This window comes from Mesoplodon mirus, assembly GCF_964341445.2.
Source record: "Mesoplodon mirus genome assembly, chromosome: X".
NCBI classification, from domain to species: domain Eukaryota; kingdom Metazoa; phylum Chordata; class Mammalia; order Artiodactyla; family Ziphiidae; genus Mesoplodon; species Mesoplodon mirus.
In genome coordinates, this window is record NC_138981.1 from 111,522,370 (window position 1) to 111,545,546 (window position 23,177).

At 48.5% G+C, this 23,177-nt stretch overlaps 1 protein-coding gene across 2 annotated transcripts; it reads left to right on the forward strand.

Annotated features, from left to right (window-relative positions):
- Positions 1-318: 318 nt before the first annotated feature.
- Positions 319-19,011, forward strand: UTP14A (UTP14A small subunit processome component). Of its 2 annotated transcripts, none has more exons than XM_082610165.1 (15): positions 319-403; positions 1,458-1,536; positions 2,689-2,759; positions 3,250-3,314; positions 5,428-5,570; positions 5,874-6,029; positions 10,766-10,885; positions 10,984-11,078; positions 11,689-11,812; positions 11,894-11,971; positions 12,789-13,179; positions 14,984-15,390; positions 16,145-16,335; positions 16,465-16,564; positions 18,576-19,011. In XM_082610165.1, the coding sequence occupies exons 1-15, from the start codon at positions 378-380 to the stop codon at positions 18,846-18,848; spliced, it is 2,319 nt and encodes a 772-aa protein (XP_082466291.1). In that variant the 5' UTR covers positions 319-377; the 3' UTR covers positions 18,849-19,011. The 2 variants fall into 2 exon arrangements, with proteins under 2 accessions (XP_082466291.1, XP_082466292.1); XM_082610166.1 differs by having other exon boundaries at positions 335-403; positions 1,461-1,536.
- Positions 19,012-23,177: the final 4,166 nt, after the last annotated feature.

Here is a 23,177-nt window from a genome sequence, read left to right on the forward strand (position 1 = left end):
GGACGCTGTCGATCACGGACAGACGCAGGAAGCTCTGCCCGGTTCCCAACAGCGCAGCACCCTCCCGCTAAGCTCACCCACCTGCGCCGCGAGGGAACCCGGGGGGCCAGGAGGACGGACGCTGGCGCGCCAGAGAGCTGAGGGGTGGGTGGGGTAAGCAAAGCGCCGTCCGCTGACAAGATTTTATCTCCAGTCTCCCGGTTCCCAGCGGAACCCTCCCGAAGCGGCTCCAGTTTCTGGCACGCCTCGGGGCGGGCCGGAAGTGACGCACCTTGTCGCGCGTGATTGGCGGAAGCAGAAATTGCTTTGCGGCCGGCACGGAAATTGCTTTCCTTTCGGCTTCCGCTCCTGGCCCATGTGAGATACAGGCTGGTGAGATGACCTCGAGTCGGGCTGCGGAGAGGTGAGGGGTAGCGGACGGGAAGAGGGGTGTGGGTTTCGTTGCGGGTCGGGTTCCCGGGCTTTTGAGAAATGGAGTCGGCCTTTTAGCTGGCGTCGGTTGTTCCCCTCCCAAGACTTCGCCATTCGTTACCATTTCCATGATCCATCCTTTAAAGCCCTTTTAATTTAATTTAATTCGCTCCCTCCACTCCCCGGCTTTTTAGTCTCATCCCTGTTGGTCCTGATGCGGCCTGTCCGTCACCAGCTAAGTTAACGTGTTGCACTTTCCTCATCACGTGACTCCTTTTTCTGCCGCTGCTGGGGAGCATTTCAACCCTTCGCGCAGACAGTGACTGCGTTATAAACTCCTCTTATCTTGGAAACCTTCGCTCATTGGAGTCATCCACGACATTTTCTGTGACGTTTCATGCCTCCCGCCGGGGGAACTAAATATAATCTGTTTAGTAATGGGTACCTAGCGGAGTTTGACATATACCGTTAGATAATGGTAGACTCTATAATTTGTTTCTGGGTACCAGTCTCCTAAGTTAAGCACCTACTTTGCCGAGCAAGCTCCAGCTGCTTTCTTCCAATTCCCCGTTTCCCTATTCCTGAGAACAAGTGATCAAGATGTCACTTTTAAGTAAGCTTGCACCTTTACAGGTATCTTCCATGTGGAGGATTTAGAAATGTTGATTGTGATATTGCCTCGCCTCAAGGGCTAGCAACAGCGTCTTCTGCCACCTTACCTAGGGTCTGACATTTTGACAGCCTACCAGAGGTCAGTGGGAAATGGAGTGCCAATCAGTCACTGAAGAGTGTTAGATCTTTTTCATTTTCATGCAGTTCTGTATGGGTATTACTAACCAGTGCTCACCTCTTGCAGGTGATGCCTGCCTTATGCAGTCTAAATTTTATGTCTTGACAAATTTCCAAAGATGCTTACGCTGCTTGGTTTGCACCTCTTCCAGGGGATAGGACTGTTCTGTACTAAGAACTGCAGTTATGTTTTAGAGATCATTTCAATATAAGAAAAATTGTTTCAAGTGATAATATTTCTCTTTTATCTCCTTTAGCAGCCTTCTGGCTTTAAACCAACAGGAAGAACTAGAGGATTTGCCAAGAGAGTACCCTTTGAGCACCAGTGAAGATGAGGTGGGTGACACCCACTAAACCGCCTTCTCCAGTTTCCCTTCTGTCTCAAAATTAGGGTAGATGCCACATTTTCTGGAAAGAAAAGGGGTGACAACATTGTTTATACTTGCTCAGGTCTCACAAATAAATTAGTTACAGGTTTCCACCACTACCCAAATTAGAGTGTTCCTACGAAACTGTTCATAAGCTAAAATGGCATAAAGCAAAGAAGCTATTACCTTAGGACACACCTTGCTAATGGAAACACAAAATAAATCAAGATAAAGCATAGGTGCTCATAGACAATTCAAAGCTATGGCAACTTGATGCTGAGATGCTAAGTGTAGTTTCCCGGGAAGGGGCTTGGTGGTGCCACTCTGAGTATGTGCTGCCTCTATAACAACTCACTGCAAAACAAATGCTAGACGCTATTTTCATTTTAAGGCTTTTTGTTTGTTTTTATAAAAGCAAAAATCCTCTTCAGATTTTGTTCAGTTACCAAAGCAGGTACCAAAGTAGGTCTTTTGTGAAAGTGAAGCGGTGTAAAGCAAAGCAGACTTTCAAAAAGCAGAGGATACCTGTATTTAGTGTTTCATGTATATGATATTGTATTAAGTGCTATGGGAATTCCAAGATTGTATATAAGATACATTGTCCTCAGGTTGCTTAAGTTGAGTATATAAGACCAAAACACATGGTATTATATGATTTCCCAAGTTTGGATTTCCATAGAGGGTTATTTGATCATCTGACTGAAATATACATATGCATAATTAAGCTGGGTCTCCAACAGCTGCTATAGGAATTCCAGCTCTTTATTCTCTGGAGAAAACTACTTAAATTGGTTTTTTTATGTCAGTTTCTGTGTCAGATCACACTATATATTCTATACAGAAACATTATTCTCATGGCACTTTTCTTCTCAAAACAAGTTAAGACAGAGGCATGGCATTAGCTCCTGGTTACTAAGGCTCTATGTTCCTTACAATGAGGGACTTTGGCTTATTGAAGCATTTCTTTCCATTTGAGCTAGAATGCCTGCACTCCAGACCTCATGTGATTCACCAGTTCTCCACTGACCAAAAGAATGAGAGATTTTACATGGGCCTCAATTGCCATACTGTCTTTTCCCTCCCCTCATCATTCTGATGGTTTTTCCTTTTCTGTTTCCAGGGGGACAGTGATGGAGAAAGAAAGCATCAAAAGCTTCTGGAAGCAATCAGTTCACTTGATGGGAAGAATAGGTAACGTTCCCTTCAATTTGGACAGGTTATAACTAGCTGATTCCATGAGACTTATCTGCAGCTAACACTTATTGAGTGCCTAAGACAATGAAGATACAATTGTCAGAGCATGTACTTTGGAGACTGTAGGCAAGTTTTTTATCCTCTCTGCATGTCAGTTTCTTCAACTAGAAAATAAGATTGACATGTCCCAAAGTCACTCAGCTCATAAGTGACAGATCTAGTATTCAAATCCAGATATGTTTGAATTCAAGTCCAGTACCTTTTTCACTATGCCTACCTTGCATTGCCTATGTTTTTGAGGGGCTGAGCCTACATTAAGAGATGGTTAGACTACCATGTCCAGCTTAGGAACAGATTTCCTGGTTGCTTTGTGACAAAACCTGATTCTAGAATAGAAATGAAACCAAAGCATTGTTTGAAGAGAGAAGTGTTTGTTCCCCAGCAAAATGTATCCATTCTTTCTGTATTCTGTTTTGCTTAATTTCAGGCGGAAATTGGCTGAGAGATCTGAGGCTAGTCTGAAGGTGTCAGAGTTCAGTGTCAGTTCTGAGGGTAAGTTAACCAAAGGAAATTACCTGCATGGAACTTGTGGAGTTCCAAAAGCATAATGGTCACTTCCCAGCTGTTTTTTGTTTGTTTGTTTGTTTGTTTGCGGTACACAGGCCTCTCACTGTTGTGGCCTCTCCCGTTGCGGAGCACAGGCTCTGGACGCGCAGGCTCAGCGGCCATGGCTCACGGGCCCAGCCGCTCCGCGGCATGTGGGACCCTCCCGGACCGGGGCACGAACCCATGTCCCCTGCATCGGCAGGCGGACTCTCAGCCACTGCGCCACCAGGGAAGCCCCCAGCTGTTTTTGATGTGGTTAATGAATCATACCATAAACACTACCATGTGAGGGGGTGAAGAAGGGTAGTCAGATGCTCTTGAATTTCTTCCATTTCTAGAAGAAAGTCAAAAGGCCACAGTCAAGGTCTCCCACTGAGCTTGATAAGCTACTTCTAGGATAGAGGGACGTGAATGAAGACAGCTGCCTCTCACGAGCTTAGTCATGTCCCTGATTTCATTTTTATTTGAGTTCTCACAGTGCATTGAGTTCGGAAAGGCAGATAATCTCTCCTCTACTGCTGGAGCTCAGAGAAGTCAAGTTACCTACTCAAGGACCTTCACCTAGTACAGTGTTTCTCAAACTTTTTTCTTTATTGCTCCCCTGAGGAGCCTTTTTAGACATTTATTTTCCTCACTTCCTCCCTCCATCCTCGCCTATTCTGCCACCAGGAATAAGATTTTCTTAGATAAGGCTGAGCTTTGGAGGGACACAAAACTAATACAGTCAGCCCTCTGTAACTGTGGGTTCTACATCTGTGGGTTCAACCAATGTGGATTGAAATTTTAAATTTCAAAATATTCCAAAAAGCAAAACTTGAGTTTATTCCGCATACCAGCAACTATTTATATTGAATTTACTTTGTATTAGGTATTATAAGTAATCTAGAGATGATTTAAAATATATGGGAAGATGTGTATGGGTTATGTGCAAATATCAGTGCTGTGCCATTTTATACAAAGGACTTGAGCATCCTTGGATTTCTGTATTCTTGGTGGGTCCTGGAACCAGTCCCCTGCACATGGATGCCAAGGGGTGGCTGTATCTAAGTGTTTCATTTTTTTTTTTTTTTTTACCCCTGCCCACCGAAGAACCAGTTTTTACCCCTGGGTGGGGGAATGATACCACCCCGATTGAGAACATATGATCTAGTAAACGGCAGTGTTTTAACTTGATTTTATCTTGATAACAAGTCTAGATGCCAAATCTTTTCCACCATATTCACAGCTCACGCAGCTTGAATGAGTTATGTGCTTCTAGTAGCCATTAACATAACCTCCCAGAACTGGTAACAATATATTCTTCCAAGCTTATCCATTCAGCAAGTACTTACTATGCCTCTACCATATATCAGTTTCTGGGACTACAATTACGAATAAGTCGCAACTTCGTGGAGCTTACATTCTAGTGCAGGGAGACAATAAGTGAATTACAACAGGATGATGCAGTCAAGTGACTAAGTGTCTGCTTTCGGTTGGCTGGGCATGAAAAGCCTCTGCAGAGGCAAAATTTAAGCTGAGATCTGAATAACAAGAAAAGTCACCCATGCAAAGATAGGGAGCAGTATTCCAGGCGAGGGGGCAGCTAGTGCAAAGGCGCTAAGGAAGATACACATCCAGCATGTTTGAAGAAGGCCAGTGCGGCTGGAGCATCCTCCATCTGTGGAGGACATGAGGTTGGAGAGACAGACAGGGACCAAAGTATAATGGGGAGACACTGGAGGATTTGCAGCAGGATCATGACATGCTATGATTTACATTTTCAAAACACTCTGGCTGCTGTGTGAAGAATGAATTGAAGTGGGGCAAGACTGGAAGCAGAAAGACCAGGAGAAAAGCAAATGACTGTTTTAAATAGTTTTCTGTCTTCCACCTTCCAACACGTTTGGGAATGTAGGAAGGCAGTGGCGTCACTCTGGCTAGTGACTGAAGTAAGAGGACTATTCCTGCTTCCCTGCACACCTGCCTGTCTGCCAGCATTTTCTACTGAGGTCTCTCCCTATGTGATGTTGAGGTTTTGCCTCACTTCTCAGTCTGACCAGAAAGTTTGTCCTTTCTACAGGATCAGGAGAAAAGCTGGTCCTTTCAGATCTGCTTGAGCCTGTTAAAACTTCATCCTCATTGGCTGCCGTGAAAAAGCAGCTGAATAGAGTCAAGTCAAAGAAGACTGTGGAGTTACCCCTTCACAGAGAAGAGATTGAGCGGGTGAGTCAAAGAAAGTGTGGTCCATTAAGGGGGAGAAATTGAACTACAAGGAAAAATAGCGTAAGAAGAGAAGGGGGGATGGCCTGAAAAATGGGAGGAAGGAAAGTTGTGGTTGCCTCACCCTGGAAAAAATTAAAACTGATCTCAGGGGAAGCGTAGTCCTGAGAAGTAAGCAAGAGCTAATCTCTAGCATCCTGATTCTTTCTTAAACTAAGAAACATGGCCTCTTAGTTTCCTGCTGGTCCTTTGAGTTTGATGCTTAATTTCGTGGCTCTTTCTTTCTGTGTGCTTTGCCTGTTTCAGATCCACAGAGAAGTGGCATTCAATAAAACCTCACAAGTCCTCTCCAAATGGGATCCCATCGTGCAGAAGAACCGGCAAGCAGAGCAGCTGGTTTTTCCCCTGAGCAAGCAGCAGTCCATCTTTGCTCCCATCGAACATGTGGTCAGTGGCTGGAAGGTAAGTGCAACACGAGGATAGCACACCTTGGAAGGTGAGATTGCGCTGCGTGGACATTGCAGAGCCTGCAGTTGGTCTTGTTGGACACATTAAGCCAAAATGGCAGCTGCAGTCATGTTAGTTGAGCGGTCAGAAAGGGAGGGGGAGGGGGAGCAAGACTCGTAGCCAGTTGCCGTAGCTCTGTCATCGCCCTTCCTCAGCTTGGATTGTCCACTACATGGTTATTTGCATGTTTTTGTGTGACCACATCGGATTGCCAATAGAGAAGGAACATAATGATGTTTTCTTTTTCACACACTGTATTTTTTTAAAAAAGCTTTTAAGGGCTTCCCTGGTGGCGCAATGGTTGAGAGTCCGCCTGCCGATGCAGGGGACACGTGTTCGTGCCCCGGTCCGGGAAGATCCCACATGCCGCGGAGCGGCTGGGCCCGTGAGCCATGGCCGCTGAGCCTGCGCGTCCGGAGCCTGTGCTCCGCAACGGGAGAGGCCACAACAGTGAGAGGCCCACGTAACGCAAAAAAAAAAAAAAAAAAAAAAAGTTAGTAATCCTGTGTCGGTCCCTAAAGTTTCAATTTTTAGTCTGAACAACTTCAGAACAGCTAGCCTTTCTTTTCCAGTACATCATTGGTTATGCAGTCTATAATGCGGTGTTCTGTCTTTAGTAGAAAAATAGTCCAAAACGTCAGTGCCCAAACCATGGATAGATGGCTTTTCTGCTTTCTATAAATCCAAAAATGGTGTCCTATGTGTCAGGAAGTTGAGATAATTAAAGATCATCAAAGTAAACATGGCTTGCCGCCATAGCTAGAAATTGAGCAAGTCATTGCTTATTACGGGGATAAGCTCTGTTTTGGATACTGTTGCTGAAGTCACCAGCATTCTCTTTCTAGGATGCTTCCTTTCCCACATGAAAAAGAGACCAGGTTTAAAGTGTGGCTGCAGGATGGAAGGGAGACTTTAGGGAAAAAATTGAGGTAATACAATTTGCAGGATTCAAAAATAAGTATAGAAAATACTTAGAGAAAAGTCTGACCCCACCCTTGTCCCCCCATCTGCTCATTTTTACCTCCATACTCACCCAGAGGTCACCACTTTTTTATACGTTTTTTGTTGTTGTTAACTTAAGAGTTTTATGGATATATTTATGTTTACTTCATTTTTTAAATCAAAAAAGTAGTAGTACTACTGCACACTGTTCTGCACCTTGCTTTTTCCAAACGCTGGTATGATCTTAGAGATGGCAGGTGAATGCCAAGTTGGTCATTAAAGATGAGATGTGGGGTGGGGGGGCGGGTTGCACTGAGAACGGCACAGCCTCTGATCTCCAGGAACTCCCTGTGCAAGACAGAGTGGGGCCCAGATGCTGTACACAAACCTGCTGTACCATTCATTCTAAGGTTCATCTTTGAGAAATTATACCAACATGGCACAGAGAAGTCAGGGGGTCCTTTGTGGCTGGCAATGCCTTAGAGGGCAAAGCCCAAGGACTAGCAATATACTGGTATTTCTGGAGGTTAAGAATCCAGAGTGTCTGCACTTGTAGTTTTGGTCCAGCTTCCTAAAATTCCGTTTGACTCTAGCTGAGAAGAATTAAAGGGGATAATGTGTGAGAAAGCATTTGTAAACTGTAAAGTGCTAGAAATGATGTAAGGTAACTTCCCACCACTCCCTCCTTCCCTCCACTGGCAGCCGACACTAGCATTTCCCAAAGTGTTCTCCTCAAAACCTTCCTTTTTCAGTATGCCCTGGGAGTGGGACTGGGTGGGGGTTTTGGTAGGGTTCCATTGCTAGAAATTGCCACATGGCCCCTACTGGAGATTGGCGGTCCACAGTGTATGCTAGACTTTTTTTTAAAATAAATTTATTTATTTATTTTTATTTTTGGCTGTTGTTTGTCTTCGTTGCTGTGCATGAGCTTTCTCTAGTTGTGGCAAGCAGGGGCTACTCTTCATTGCAGTGCACGGGCTTCTCATTGTGGCCTCTCGTTGTGGAGCACGGGCTCTAGGTGTGCAGGCTTCAGTAGTTGTGGCATGCGGGCTCAGTAGTTGTGGCTCACGGACTCTAGAGCACATGCTCAGTAGTTGTGGCGCACGGGCTTAGTTGCTCCGCGGCATGTGGGATCTTCCTGGGCCAGGGCTCGAACCCATGTCTCCTGCACTGGCAGGTGGATTCTTAACCACTGTGCCACCAGGGAAGCCCCTATGCTAGCCTTTTAAAGGCTATGAAAAGATAGTAAAGAAACCCCTATGACTTACTCTAACCCAGGTAGGACAGACTGATTTTATTAAAAATCGAACACATTGAATTTTAAACTTTTAAAAAATGAAGTAAATCTTGTCAGCTGCTGAGGAACATGCTTTGCGAAGAGCTGGTCTCCATTCTCTCACCTTCTTCCCCTACTGCCTTCCTGAAACTTCTCTCAGAAGGTGTTAGCAAGGGGCCTCCCAATAGCCAGATCCCAAGTCCTCTGCGTGTTCAGCCTATTTGACACTATTAACACATCAAGTGGTTAAAACTTCTCCCTTGGCTTCTGTGACGTTGTCCTGCTGTTGTTTTCTTGTCTGTTTCTTTTGCTTTTTATCTGACTCTCCTTAGTCCTTTTTATTCTTGCCCTGTAGACATGGTACAGATCACTCTCAACTCCTTCTGAGTTCCGGGCCCATGTTCCATATGACTAGCAGGCCTCACCTGGCTCTCCCCTGTGCACCTAAATTTTTCAACAACAAAGAAAGCCTGGCATTTTCCTTCCCCAGACCCTGAAGCTCTGTACCACGACCTTCATGCTATAACTCAGTCAATGGCATAACTCCTCCCCTCAACTGCCAGCACCCCCAGCCCATGCAGGGGGTCTAGTCCTGTAATTCTGTCTCTGTAATATCTCTCACATCCCTGGTTCCTCTCCTCATTTTCATTTGACACCTTCCATAGAACCCCTTACACAATCACCAGGATTTTCTCTCCAAAACACAAAACCGATGATCACTTTCCTGCTTAAAATCCTTCAAAAGGCTCTCCACTTACAGAATAAGACAGAAGTGCCTGGCATCTTAGCTACACTGGACAGTGCATTGTTCCCTGACATACCTTTGCTTTCCCTAGGTCTGTGTTTTTGCTTATACTCATCTCTCCATTTGGCTTTTTCCACCTCCTTGTAGAATTGTGCTTATGCCTCAAAGCCTAATTCAAAAAGTCTCTTCCTGGGGCTTCCGTGGTGGCACAGTGGTTGAGAGTCCGCCTGCTGATGCAGGGGACACGGGTTGGTGCCCCGGTCCGGGAAGATCCCACATGCCGCAGAGCGGCTGGGCCCGTGAGCCATGGCCGCTGAGCCTGCACGTCTGGAGCCTGTGCTCCGCAACGGGAGAGGCCACAACAGTGAGAGGCCCGTGTACCGCAAAAAAAAAAAAAAACAAAACAAAAAAAGTCTCTTCCTTCCCCGAGCCACCCCACCTCGTAATCAGAATTAATTGTTCCTTCCTCTGTGATTACTCCTGTGGTCTAATATTTAACCCATTATGTTGTTAGTGGTGCATATGTTTCTTTCCTCTGAAAGGCTGTGAGCTCTATGAGGACAGGAACTATCTTAATTGTGTATTCCTAGCACCCTGCACAAGTGCCTGGAATGTAGCTGCAATCAATAAGTGTTTGTAAATTGAATTGAGTTGGAGGGAGATTACAACATTGTAATATAAATCACTTTGTAGCCTGTGATTGATTACTACTGCAAATACTAAAAATGGAAGAACATGCATCTTTACTATTCAGTAGAATAGGTTTATGGTTAGATCCATAGTGCCGTGTAACGTGTGATGATGTGTGTTTATGCATTTGTCCAGATACTTGTAAGTTTTAACACTGACCGTGATGTATATGGCCGTTGAAGAAAACCATATAAAATACATGCATGAGGTTTGAAACTGGCTCTTGCCCCGGGCTGTCTTTGTGCCTTGCCAAAGTGGACCATGACACAATCAGCCTGATTATTTTAGCCATCCTCACAATATCAGTCAAGCAGCAAATGGGGTCTTTTGTTGACACGTAAAGTCAGTGGTTCACAGTCCGTTCTTTCATCTGCATAGACACCACCTAGTATGCAAAGTTAACTGGCAACTGAGGAGTTGGAGCCAAAGTTAGAAACTGATGAGAGTTAAATTTGAACTGTCAGGAAGCAGGCTAATTACCTGAAGGTCTTATTGTTAAAGGCAGTGTCTTTTTGTGCTCATCTTAAGACCTAACCTCCCCTTTTCTCTAGAAATATTCTTAAAAGGAGGCTGATATGGATCTGAGGTCCCTAACTTTATGTTAAGGGTATCGTGCTTCAAATATACATAACAATACAGGGACCGTTTTGTTTTGCAACTCTTAAGACTGACAATTTGGTACTGCTGTTCCTCTCTCCTGCCAGCATTGACCTTAAGGGCATCCTGCTTTGATTCTTGAGAGAATGGTATTGTTTTACATATATTGGTAATCTGAACACAGAGTGATCCCCCCGGTAATATTAGAGAGTAGCCTCGGAGTCCCCTTGCTGAAGTTGATTTAAAATCAGAATAAAAGTTAAGGCTTTATCTACACAGCTGAACAGCGAGCCTGGAACCCCCTTCTCTTGCTGTAACAGTCAATCCTATCCAGTTTGTGATTCCAATTATAATGTCATAGAGTAGATGGTCATAGGATTGTAAAGAGGGAGACTCTAGGAGCATGATTTAAGACTTAGAGTGTTCTGTTACCTCCTTAAGGCAAGAACTCCCCTGGAACAGGAGATTTTTAATCTCCTCCATAAGAACAAGCAGCCAGTGACAGACCCTTTGCTGACTCCCATGGAAAAGGCCTCTCTCAAAGCCATGAGCCTGGAAGAGGTAAGTGTGCTAGGCCCTTTGATCCACCCAGGCATGCTCTCTTTCTCCCAGCATTTGCCATCAAGCCCAGGGGTCACTGTAAATGTCATTCGTTATAGGTGAAGATGCGCCGAGCAGAGCTTCAAAGGGCCCGGGCCCTGCAGTCCTACTATGAGGCCAGGGCTCGAAGAGAGAAGAAAATCAAAAGCAAAAAGTAAGGAGGCCCCTGTGTACCGGCCTTGGGTTCCATGGAAGAAAGTGACGAGGAAGAATCGCGAGTCCTTAGGAGAGAACCTTGCCCATGGTGGCTGGGGTCATGTAGGAGAGGTCCCAAAGAGTAGTGACTAGCCTCTTTCTTTTTCAAACCAATCTCAGAGAGTTTTGCCTCCTTCAGCAGTACCTGCTCCTGTGGCTTTGGCTTTCCGTCTTGGTTTTGCTAAAAAGAGGGCTGTTCAATTACTTTCTCTCCCTTCCGGGACATCACAGAGTGGTTCTGCCAAATGAGCTCTTGAGTTCTACAGCTGTGGAGGCCAGCAGGGCTTCCTTCCTGCCTTTTTGCCTCTTTGGATCCTATTCTGCTCTTCCCTTGCGTTCTAGAAGCAGAGGGGACTCTTCGCTCTGCAGAGGTCTGCCCTTGGGGGCTGCAGGGACTGAGAGTCCCGCAGGGCGTCGCAGGTCTCAAGCCAGCTCCCTGCAGCCAGCTAGCTCTGTGATGTCCGTTCTATTCCCCCACATAGGGAAACCCCTTGTGTGGCGGGGCACTCGTATGTGGTGCCAGTGGTTCAGCTAAATCTCTTCCCCCGTACCCCTCTCTCATCCTATAGGTATCACAAACTTCTGAAGAAAGGAAAGGCCAAGCAAGCCCTAAAAGAGTTCGAGAAGCTGCGGAAGGTCAATCCTGCTGCAGCATTGGAAGAACTGGAAAAACTCGAAAAGGCCAGAATGATGGTGAGGCTGCCTCTGGCCCCCAACACTTGAGCCAGCTTTCCCCGGAAAGCAATAAGGATCTCACTCTGCCTTTCTTTCCAGGAGCGAATGAGCCTTAAGCACCAGAACAGTGGGAAATGGGCAAAGTCAAAGGCAGTTATGGCCAAATATGACCTGGAGGTAAGAGACCATCAGGGTGAGAGACCATCCAGCCTCGCTGTTCAGCTGTGTAGATAAAGCCTTAACTTTTATTCTGATTTAAGACAACTTCAGCAAGGGGACTCTGAGGCTACTCTCTAACATTACCAGGGGGATCACTCTGTGTTCACATTACCAATATATGTAAAACAATACCATTCTCTTAAGAATCAAAGATGGAATTGGAGGAAAGAAAGGAAAATCCATAAGGATGCTAGCAGAAGCAGAGTTGGGAAAGAGCCATGAGGATGCCTGGAAAACCAGGACTCTAAAAAGGCATCAGAAAATCTCTAAGGCAGAGAGGAAAATGACTAGGAGCAAGGTGGAAAGGGAAGCAGCATTGAAGGCAAGTCCAGTTAAAGGGGAGAGGAGGGCTTCCCTGGTGGCGCAGTGGTTGAGAGTCCGCCTGCCGATGCAGGGGACGCGGGTTCGTGCCCCGGTCCAGGAAGATCCCACATGCCGCGGAGCGGCTGGGCCCGTGAGCCATGGCCGCTGAGCCTGCGCGTCCGGAGCCTGTGATCCGCAATGGGAGAGGCCACAACAGTGAGAGGCCTGCGTACCACAAAACAAACAAACAAACAAACCTTCTTTCACATGTTGATTCCTTGAGGACAAAGAATTTGTCTTCCATTTTATTCCATAGCTGTTAACACAATGGTATATGTGCAGTTTGAACAGTAGGTACCAGTAAGAAATACTTAAGTCAAATTGAGAGGAGGCAGCTCTAAGAAATGGACCGAGAAAGGTGTTACTGTGGTCACTAATGACAAGGTGCTCGTGCCGTGACCCTTTCCTCCAGGCTCGCCAGGCTATGCAGGAACAATTGGCCAGGAACAAAGAGCTGATGCAGAAGATCCAGGTGGCCTCCGAGAGTGCGGAAGAAGAGGGAGGTGCGGAGGAAGAGGGTGAACCCTTTGTCCCTGACGTGGTGAATGAGGTGCAGGTAAAGGCAGACAGACCGAACCCCTGGATGTTCAGGAATCACTCAGGTGACACAAAAGAGGCTGAGGTCCAGGGGGACCCTGAAGAACTTGCAGAGCCTGCAGTCCAGGAGGCTCCTGAAAGTGAGGAAGAAGGACCAATGGTGGCGGAAGAAATTCTGTTGAAAGAATTTGAGGAAAGGCGATCACTTAGACAAAAGTCTGGGCTCAACCAGATCGCCACGCCGGTGGGCAGTCAAGAAGCAAAAGGTGAGCAGTGGTGGACCAGGTGGGGAGAAGTGCCTAGTGCTGGTGCTCTTGGCAGACTGAGAGGAAAACCGGGTCCACCCACCTGTGTCACAGAGTGATTAGGCTTTAGGTACTTTCAAGAGAGTGCCCTGGGTCCCTGAGAGAAAACAGATTTGTAATGACCATTCTCCTTCAAAGGCATTTAATAAGCAGGTATCTGCATGGATCTAGAGTGCGTGTTCAGTCTTCAGAAAGACAGAAGTACACCATCCTTGAAGGAAGGGCAGGAGTTAACATCACTGGTACCCACAAGCCAGCGAGAAGTGCATGTGGTGGACTGGCAAATCTGAAAGTCGTTCACACCCACAGACACAGAGGCGTATTTTGAGACATTATGAAGTGTCTTCAAATCATCGCTGCAGTTTTCTGTCCGTAATGCTGGTTGATATGTTGACATTGGGTGTGATTTTCTTGATAGGAATGAATGACTCCACAAGGTACAGGGTAAATTAGAATTGTTACGCCATGCTCAGACTCGATTTGCATGTTATATATTAATTAGCAGCCTTAGCACCCTTGAGGCAGGTCAGAGTTCCCATTCTGGGGACAAAGCCTTATAAAGCCTGCTTAGGAAACTAACTGCCTTCAGAAGTCACCTGAATCTGGACAGATTATTGGGTCCGATTATATTTCCTAGAGGAATAATGAATGCATTTACACGACAGCAAGAATCTTTTTCAGTGGCAAAAAAAAAATTTTTTTTTTTAGAGCTGTCATTTAGAATGTATTGGAGGACCTTTACTTCGGGTTTTCAGCTAAAGACTTCTGGGATTAATAATTGCAAGCAGTCACTTCCGAGAGGATTGCAGAAAGCAGCACTGCAGGCTGAGATGGTTCCTCCCAAGCCCCCTCAAAAGCTGCCCATCTTGTGAAATGTGTAGGACAGTTGGTTGCAGAATGAAAGGTGGATTTGGATTTCCTTGGATGATAAATAGAATGATCCCAAACCTTTGGGGAAATAGTATCCTAAAATAGTGGGAAGGCATGGACCCCAAACAAAATGAGCAAGGAAAGTTGGTCCTTGAAAATAAACATGCATGTCCTCAGGCCAGATCTAAGTAGCTTCTTCCAATGGCTTCAAGCCAGAGCTAGAGAGCAGGATGAACTTGGGAATGGAGGCAACTTGAGTCAACGCAAAGGACAGTTGAGAAGCATGTCACGGCTGTGTTTCCCTCGGGGCTCTCAGAGACTAGCAGTATTTGCTCAGATGATGCTCATGGCTGGAAAGTGCGAGCTACTTGACTCTGCCACAGCAGATTGTGAAATGCTGCTTTAAGATAAAACAATGCTGGATACAGTTTTTACAAGTAGGAAATAACAGTGTAAATTACAAATTGGAAATCACAATTTTTTAGCAATTACAAATAATAAATGACAATGAAGTTGAATTTAGAGGCCACTGGCTAAAACAGCTCTTTTAATACAAATTTGGAATTTGGGGTGACCTTCCCAAGCAGAGTTTACTCTACGGGGAAATAAGCCACAGCTCCAGTTATACAGTGAGTCACTGGCAAAGCTGGGAATAGGACCCGGACATCTGCTTCCCAACATGCTGCTTTTAACTCCTAAACTCCATTGTCCGCGACTTGACAGGTAATGATTAGTGAACTCGCGGGGAGATCCAGCGAATGGGATCTTCTCTTACCCATTTGTCCTCGTTAGCATGTCTCCCATGGTGCCCAGCGCCCAGCGAGAGGTAAGTAGACGCTTGTTGACAAGGCAGCTCCCACCCTACTTTTCTGACAGCTTTCATTTCTTCCCCCAGATCTTAGCAGCCAGGAAGTGCTGTCTGAATTGAGGGCACTGTCTCAGAAACTCAACAGGGAGAACCATCAGTCCAGGAAGCAAGAACTGAGTTCAACGAGGACAGTTCTGGCGGTCCAGAGAGAGGAACCTGCCGGGGAGGAAGAGGAGCCTCTGTTGCTGCAGAGGCCGGAGAGAGCACGGACTCTGGACGAACTGGAGGAGCTGGGCAAAGAAGGATGTTTTCAAAACAAGGAGCTTCCCAGAGCTGCGGTAGAGGGGCAGCAGTTGGAGAGGAACCCAAGTAATCATCTTGGTGTCCCCAAGGAGAAGAAAAGGAAGGAGCAGATGATTGATCTCCAGAACCTCCTGACCACAAGATCTCCTTCCATGAAGTCCTTGGCAGTTCCCACGACAGTAGAGGAGTTGGTGAGCAGAGCCAGGGTCGTGGGCCATTGGGGGGTATCAGAGCTGGTGTGGAAAGTGTCCTTCCCGCGCGAGGAATAGAATCAGTGAAGTTTTGTGCTGGGGGGCACATGGCGGCAGTTAAGAGGTCTGGAATAGCATGGGCCTGGCTGGTCCCAGTGACAGTTTAGTAGATGCAAATTTGTGACTGCCGCTGAGACTCCCTCGCCTTAAATTCTGAGCCACTGAATCCTCCCTGGGGTGACTCTAAAGCCCTCAGAGGAAAGAGGGAGTCACTCAAAGCTCTGACCAGATGCCAGGCAGGACAACTCAAAGGTGAGTCAGTGAGCTGTTGACAATATTTTGCTCTACTCAGTGGGATCTCGAATGATCCGGGGGGCTCCCCGATTAAGTCACTGAAACTGCTCAAGTGAGGAGCCCTGGTGCCTGTCTTTTCAGAGATATAAGCTGGAGGATTCCCACATTCTGGCCAGGCCCACTTGGAGCTCCGCCTCCTAACACAGGCAGTTCCTTCCTCTACCCTGCAGTTTCCTTATTGAAAGTTTAAAATTGTGTCATATGATAATGAGCTAGGGATATTTACCCTAGAGAGAAGATTGGAGCTTGATTGGCTGCCGATGGGTTTGTAGTGCAAGACCATCATTGTTCCGCACTTCCCCCTAGGGGGCGCTAAAATGTCACGACCCAGCAGTCGAGCGGTCTTGCCACGAACATCGGCTCAGGAGGCAAGCTGTAGCTGTTGTTCATTTCTTCCCAGGAAGATGAAGAGAGAGATCAAAGGCAGATGATAAAGGAAGCTTTTGCTGGGGATGATGTCATCAGAGACTTCTTGAAAGAGAAGAGGGAAGCTGTGGAGGCGAGTAAGCCGAAGGATGTGGACCTGACTCTGCCTGGCTGGGGCGAGTGGGGTGGTGTGGGCCTGAAGCCCAGCGCCAAGAAGAGACGCCGGTAAGAACAGGGAAGAAAGCTTGTCAGAAGGGCACCAGGTTCTCCCACTTCACCCTCATGTGTCCTCTCTGCCCTTTTGACTAAGTCCTTAATGCTCTTAGTCAGACATCCTGCTGTTCTGCTTTCCAGGTTTCTCATTAAAGCCCCTGAGGGTCCTCCAAGGAAAGACAAGAATTTGCCAAATGTGATTCTCAATGAGAAGCGGAACATCCATGCAGTGGCTCATCAGGTGAGGGATAGAGAGCTCTTTAGCAGCCTCCTCTTTGCTGCCTGGCTCTCCTGCTTGGGAGGAGCGTTCTGGTGCTCTGTGGTCAAGAGGGATGTGTGATCTTGGTCACAGAATCGGATCTATTTTTGTTTTCACTGGCTCTGAGATGAATAATTCCAAACTGACTCTGCTGTTTTAATTACTGGCTGGGAAAGTTAAAACTTAAAGGATAATCTTTGCAGCAATGGTGAGGCCCCCAAATCTGCATTTTCAGCTAGTACCCCCAGATAATGCTGATGCAAATGGGTCTCACCAAACTAAGAATTGCTATTCTGCAGGCTTGTGTTTATAGTCCAGGTAATATTCAGAGGCTATAGGTTTAAGCTGTATCTTAAGAAAAATGAAGACCAACCGGTACTTATTCAGGACAATGAAAAGATTTAAAATTGTGTCATGTGATAATGAGCTAGGGGTGTTTACCCAAGAGAGGAGCAGATTTGAGCATGATCATGGTCTTCAAGTATAATGAAGGCTGTCGTGTGGAAGTCACATAAAGTAGAAGTTAGAGGAAAGGCAGAGTTCAAGGAAAAACTTTCTGCCGGTCAAAAGAGAGAAGGGGTTGCTCTGGGTTTGTGAGCATGTGTAAAAGGGACTTGGGAATGACACTGGACTCGGTGACCTTTATGTTCCCTTCAGTTCTGAAAGTCTGTGGCCCTGTGATCTGTCCCCAGCCGGTTTAATATTGAAATGAGTTGTATTTTTCCTTCTGAAACGGGAGAGGGCTATTTAATAGGTACAGAGGAGAGGAGAAAATATCATTTCAGTAATACTCTGTTGATCTTATTTTGCTGCATAAATTCAATTGTAATCCCAATTGAGGATATATAACCAGAAAATAGGCAATGAACAAGCAGTCATGGGATAAGAGGGAGAGAAAAGGGGTGCTTCACCGGGCCCGGATTCTAGGTGAAGGGCAGAGTACAGATGTCAATAAAGATCACCTTTCCCTTCCAAGAATCTTAACTATTTGTTTTTTTTAATAACAGTCACAGTAAATTGACAAAGAACTTTCCAAGAATCTCCCTTGATTTTCCTCATCTTTTTAATAACCTATATACACTTCAGGTCCCAGCATGCAGTAGAATAAAGCACTTTGAGCCAAAGGGGGGAAAACGTCCCAAGACTGAATATCTTGTGCAGGTGTTTTTTTCTATTCTTTTGCTCTGGGTGACATGCACAGATCTAGCTATCAGCCCCACTAAGACCCTCCCTTAACCTAAAGAACCTGTGTCCTGCACCACCACCAGGACTGCAGGCAGTACTCAGCTTCTCTTGAGTGTTCCACTGAGTATCTCTAGAGACTACTGATTGTAACTTACCCGTTTTTCTGCTTACATCTTTTTGCTCCTCTTTGGCCATTGGGGAGGTGTTTAAAGATTATTTATGTATCTGAAGGTAGCGCTTTGGTGGAGTGAAAAGAAGAATCCTGGGCAAGGAAATGAGACTTGGGAAGAGCATGAAGCTAAGTGTAATAGCCTGGTAGAGTTCAGGATTCAGGAGTAAATACTTGGGTTCCATAAAACATCAATCCTGTGAATCAAGGGGAGGAAAGGAAGGGATTAAGAGCATGAAGAGGGTAGGAGAGTCACAGAGATACACCAATACTCAGATGTGTCTTGCAGTCACAATGTTGTATAGGGAGACCCACTGGGGGCCAGCAACCCGCAGCTTCTGTAGTGTCCCTATAGCTACAGGGGCCTTGTTGGGATGGTTTTTCAATCCCTAGATTGTTGTGTAAGCCTGGGGGAAGGGAGGTTCTAATCCAAATCAGGCCCCTCTACTCCCATATGCCATCAAGCAGATTGGCACTCCTAAGGTTGGATGGGGGCATGGGGATACCTTAGCCTCTCAGAAGCTTCACTCACTGCAGCCACTGTGTAGAACTATGGCCTATGTGCTAAAACTACCTGACCAGGTGTCATTAGAGTTTACAGGCCTGGCTAATGCCACGTCACTCTGCCTTCCTTTCTAGGTGCGGATGCTTCCATATCCATTCACACACCATCAACAATTTGAAAGGACCATTCAGACCCCTATAGGATCTACATGGAACACCCAGAGGGCCTTCCAAAAGCTGACTATGCCCAAGGTTGTCACCAAGCCAGGCCATATCATTAAGCCTATAAAAGCAGAGGATGTGGGCTACCGGTCTTCCTCAAGGTCGGACCTCTCTGTCGTACAGAGAAATCCAAAACGACTCTCCATACGTCACAAAAAACAGCTGAAGAAAAACTCTGTAGATTGAGTTGCTGGAGTAGTGACACCTTGGTGCCCGGAACTGGGAGCCCTGACTGCTCCTCCATTGGCCCGGTTTTACTCCGAGCTGCAGGATGAGTTCCAAAACTGGCTTAGCACGCTGCGGGTGTAGTTAAGCCACATTTTAGAAATAAAGGCGTTTTTTAAATCTATTTAACTTGAGTGTGTTCTGTGTTGTCTCCCATTTCCTTCAAGTTAGACAAGACACCTTTGGATGCTCCCCATTGCATTTCTCCAGTCGCACTTGTCAGGGGACCTTATTTTCTTACCAAGGACTATGTTGTCCTAAGTTGGACTGGAGGGAAGTTACCCTAGCCTACAACCTTAAATCCATCACATCGGATATAACCATAAACAACCAGTTTAAAGAGTCAGGGATGGTAATTAAATACTGTATATTCTTAACCTCTGAACCTAGCAGCAGTATGCACAAATCATTCAATTGGATTCTGCTCGGGGCTGGTCCTAGGATGGTGCTGAAGCTGGGTTCAGCTTCAAGTCTAACCACTATGGTTTTCTTTTCATGTGTGAGCCTCCCGGCTTACACAGGTTGCTGTCTAGAGTAGTTAGCACTTTTACCCTTACTTTACAGATGAGGTAGATGAGCTTTCAGAAGTAAAGCTCTATTCTCTTCCTAATGCAGGGCCCACTCCTCCCCATTGTTTATAGTTTATTCAAGCATTACTTTGCTACACGGCAGTTTACATCAGCTTCTCGGCTCTGAGGAACCTGCCTTTCTCTGGATGACGATATGTATCGAGAGGGCCCCTGCAGCCAAGATTCCTCACAAGGAATTGGAGAAACCCCTCCATTGATTCCGAAAGGACACAGCCACTGCTGCACTTCACCTCCTGCCTTGGAGATGGGTCCCCCTACTCTTTTTAGACCAAGATGGGGGTTAATTTTTGTGTGTCACAGAACACTGAGAATTTGAAGTTATGAACCCTCCCCAGAATAATGCACAAACACCTACACCATTTTATATACAGTTTCAGGAGCTTTGCAGACATTTGGGATCCCTGCCACTCCACGAATATTCTTTTGCAATGCCCCCCACCAATATGGCCCTCTTTTCTGAGCCCATCACTCTCCAGATCAGTTCCCAAGTGTTTCCACCTCAAAGGTAACTAGTCCCAATGCCTTTATTTTAGAGGCTTAAGATTTTAGTGACTAAGCAGTGGGACCCTAGACTAACTCCGAAGCCAAAAGCCACGCCATAAATGTCTATAAAATTCCCAGTGGCAGCTGTGGACCCGGACTACCATTGCTCATCCTCTCAAGAACCTGCCCGGTGCTGGGAAGGGAACTGAATATGTTGATAGTGTTCAGAGCTCAAGGGATATTTTTAAGTTATCCATTGGTTTGAGATTATCCGCGATCCACTTGCTGGTTGTCACTTTAAGTCAGTAGCCAGTGAGGGGGAATGGTGGACCTCTGCCCACTCCTGCCTCCCCTGAAGAGACCATAACCTTCTCTTTCACTCTTTTGAGCACAAAGCTGCCACCTCCGTCCCACCCACCCCCCAAAATCGAAGCACCCAATCAAGTGCCCCCTGTAAACGGCCAATCCCCGTCTACTTTCTCGGGACCCTCTTCAGCTCCGTGTGCTCCCCGCGGCCCAGGAGTGATGCAAACGACCCCATCCTTCAAAGGGGAGGGAAGGCGCTGGAACGTGCTATAAATGACGCCCACTCCCAGCCTTCCAAGCCCCCAAACGGATTCGATTGTTGTTTCGTGGGGCTTTTTTTTTTTCTTTTCTTCCTCCGAACCTCCGAAGTGTTCTCCCTTCCCATTGGCCGGAGCTGCCCCTTGACGCCACCCTGGCCTTGCTCGCTGATTGGTCCATTCTGGATGTGCCCAAGCCTTTTTCCCAGGGTGTGGCCCCCCCGCCCCCAACAGGGTTCTGACCCCTGGCTCCTCCCCCCCCCCAGCCCCCCTCTCTGTTCCGAATGGTACCGCCCTGGCTCGGCTCCCCCTCGGCCCAGGCCCCTGCCCTTAGGGCCCCCGGACGGGGCGGGGCACGCTGGGGACGGGCAGAGGGCGGTGGTGGCGCCTTCCTGCCGAGCCCGAGGCCGCCCCCGCCACCCTTCTGCAGCCCTCGTAGGTCCCACTTTCCCCTGGGCAGTTTTCGTCCTGCCTTGGTAGCCCCGTCCCGTCTGTGCGGCCCCCACCGTGGTCTTTCGGTCATCCCGATCGGCAGCGTTAAATCCCTGCCCTCAGCGCTCCACACACGCCCATCCGCCTCCACCCTCGGGTTCTTGCAGCACTCCCTCTCCCCGCGTCTGCTCACCCTTCCCCTCCCGAGCCCGCCGAAGCCCCGGCCCGCCTTCCTCGCGGACTGTCCATCCCCAGGATCCCCCTCCCTGTGTGTGGCCCTTCCTCCCAGCGGCCTCCCCTTCGCGGCTTCCCCTCCCCTTCGTGGCCAGCGTGGTGGAGCACTCCCGGCCCACCCCCCTTTCTCCGTACCCCCGCGCTCCCTTCTTATGTTGTCCCTTCACGTCCCTCTCTAAGTCCCTCCCACACCAGCCCCCCCACACCGTACACACATAACCCTCCCTCCGAGGCGTCCCCCGGCGCCCCTCCCCTACCCCCGCTTGTCTACGCCCCTCCCACCCACCCCGTCCTTTTGTCTCCTCTTTGGTCTCTAAGTCCCCCGCCCCTCCCTCACTCCCGCCCTCGCTCCCCGCGAGCACGCTCTTATCTTCCCCAGGTCCCAGCGCCCCGCCCCCTGGCCGCGCCCCACCGGCCCCCTCCCTCCCGCGTCCCCATCTCCGCCCTCGGCGCTCCGCCCTCCCTCCCCGCGGCTCCGGGCCCGCCAGCCCGGCCGACCTCCCTGGTTCCCGGCTCGCTCCTCCCGCCGCTGCCGCCGCCGCAGTCGCCGCCGCCGCCGCTCCCCGACCCACCCTTCCCGGGTCGGCGGCTCGCTCTCCCGCGCAGTCCCCCCGCACAGACACACGCGCACTCCCACCCGCCTCACCCGCTCGCCCGCTCAGGCCCTGCGGCGGCCCGGCCCCGCGAGGCGCGCAGCCTGCCCTCGGGGGAGCCTCGGCGTCCCCCGGCCACTGGCACCTCGTGGGCGGGCGCACGGCCCGGGAGCGCGAACCCGGGCCGGGTCGCCCCCTCCCCCGCCTGGCCCTCGGCGGCCGTCCGGGACGCAGGCGCCCGTCGGAAGTGTTTGGGGGACGGGCGGGCCACGGCGCCTCCCGCAACCCGGGCCTGGCCGGCGCGCCCTGGGGGCACGCTGCGACCCTACCGCGTGGGATGACTGTACCCAGAGCTTCCTCCCGGCTCCCGCCCCAAACCTGTGCCACCAGCGCGCAGTGCACAGCAGGGACTAGCGGCTAGCGGGATGGGGTGGGAGGGGACTGTCCCGAAAATACCCTGAGGGACCTTAGCTGCGGACCGTGAGGCCCAGAGAGGTGAGGGCCAGTGACACGCCCCGGCCACCCAAGGAGAAAGGGCGATCCCACGCGGATCGCCTCGGCCCCCGCCTCCCAGTCCCGGGCTGCCCACCTCCCGGGCGCAGAGCTACGTTGCCTCTAGCCCTTTGTATCCACCCCACGCGCGTGGAGGACTGGAATTAAACCTCAATCCGGGGTAGCAGGCGCGGCTCAAGTGAACAGAAAACCCAGCCACAGGTCAATGGGCACTTTTTTCTAAAACAAAGTCTGTTCGGTGATCCCCAAATTGACCGCGTTTCCTCGCCTGAACCTCTTCTCCCAAGCCCTCACTGAGTCTTACCTATTTACCCACCAGACTGGAAGCTCTTTGAAGGGGGCCCTGTTTGTTTCTGTGGCTCCCTCAATGGATCCCTTGTGATTGGCGGACAAGTGGATTTATTTGTTAACTGCCCGCCTTTGGGATCTGTGTCATTATCGTGTGACTTAAGGTTGTAAACTCGGGAGGGCCAGGACCGGGTCGGGATTACTAGCTCGTGCCAGGCACAGCATGATGCCCAAAGGGATGGGCCGTCAATGTTTTTTGAGTCTGATGTAGCTAATTATGCAGGAGGCAGATGCCTACCTCCTCCTGGTCCTCAGAACTCCCAGTTCCAGAGCTGGATGTCCTGAGTAAGGAAGAAAATAAGGAGCTGCCTTAGCTCATTCCCAGTCCCAGGCCGACTTCATAGGGCCAGATCCGGCTGCACTCATCAGAACACACTGGGTGATGTGACTTTCCAGTACTGGGAATGGGTTTGCAGGGAGCCATAAACTCCCCACTTTAACTCCCATCAGTTTGCAACTGGAGCTGGGAGGAAGGAAGTAGCCAGTTTTTTTCTCCCTGTAAAGCAAACTGTCCCATATAAGGATCAAACCTGA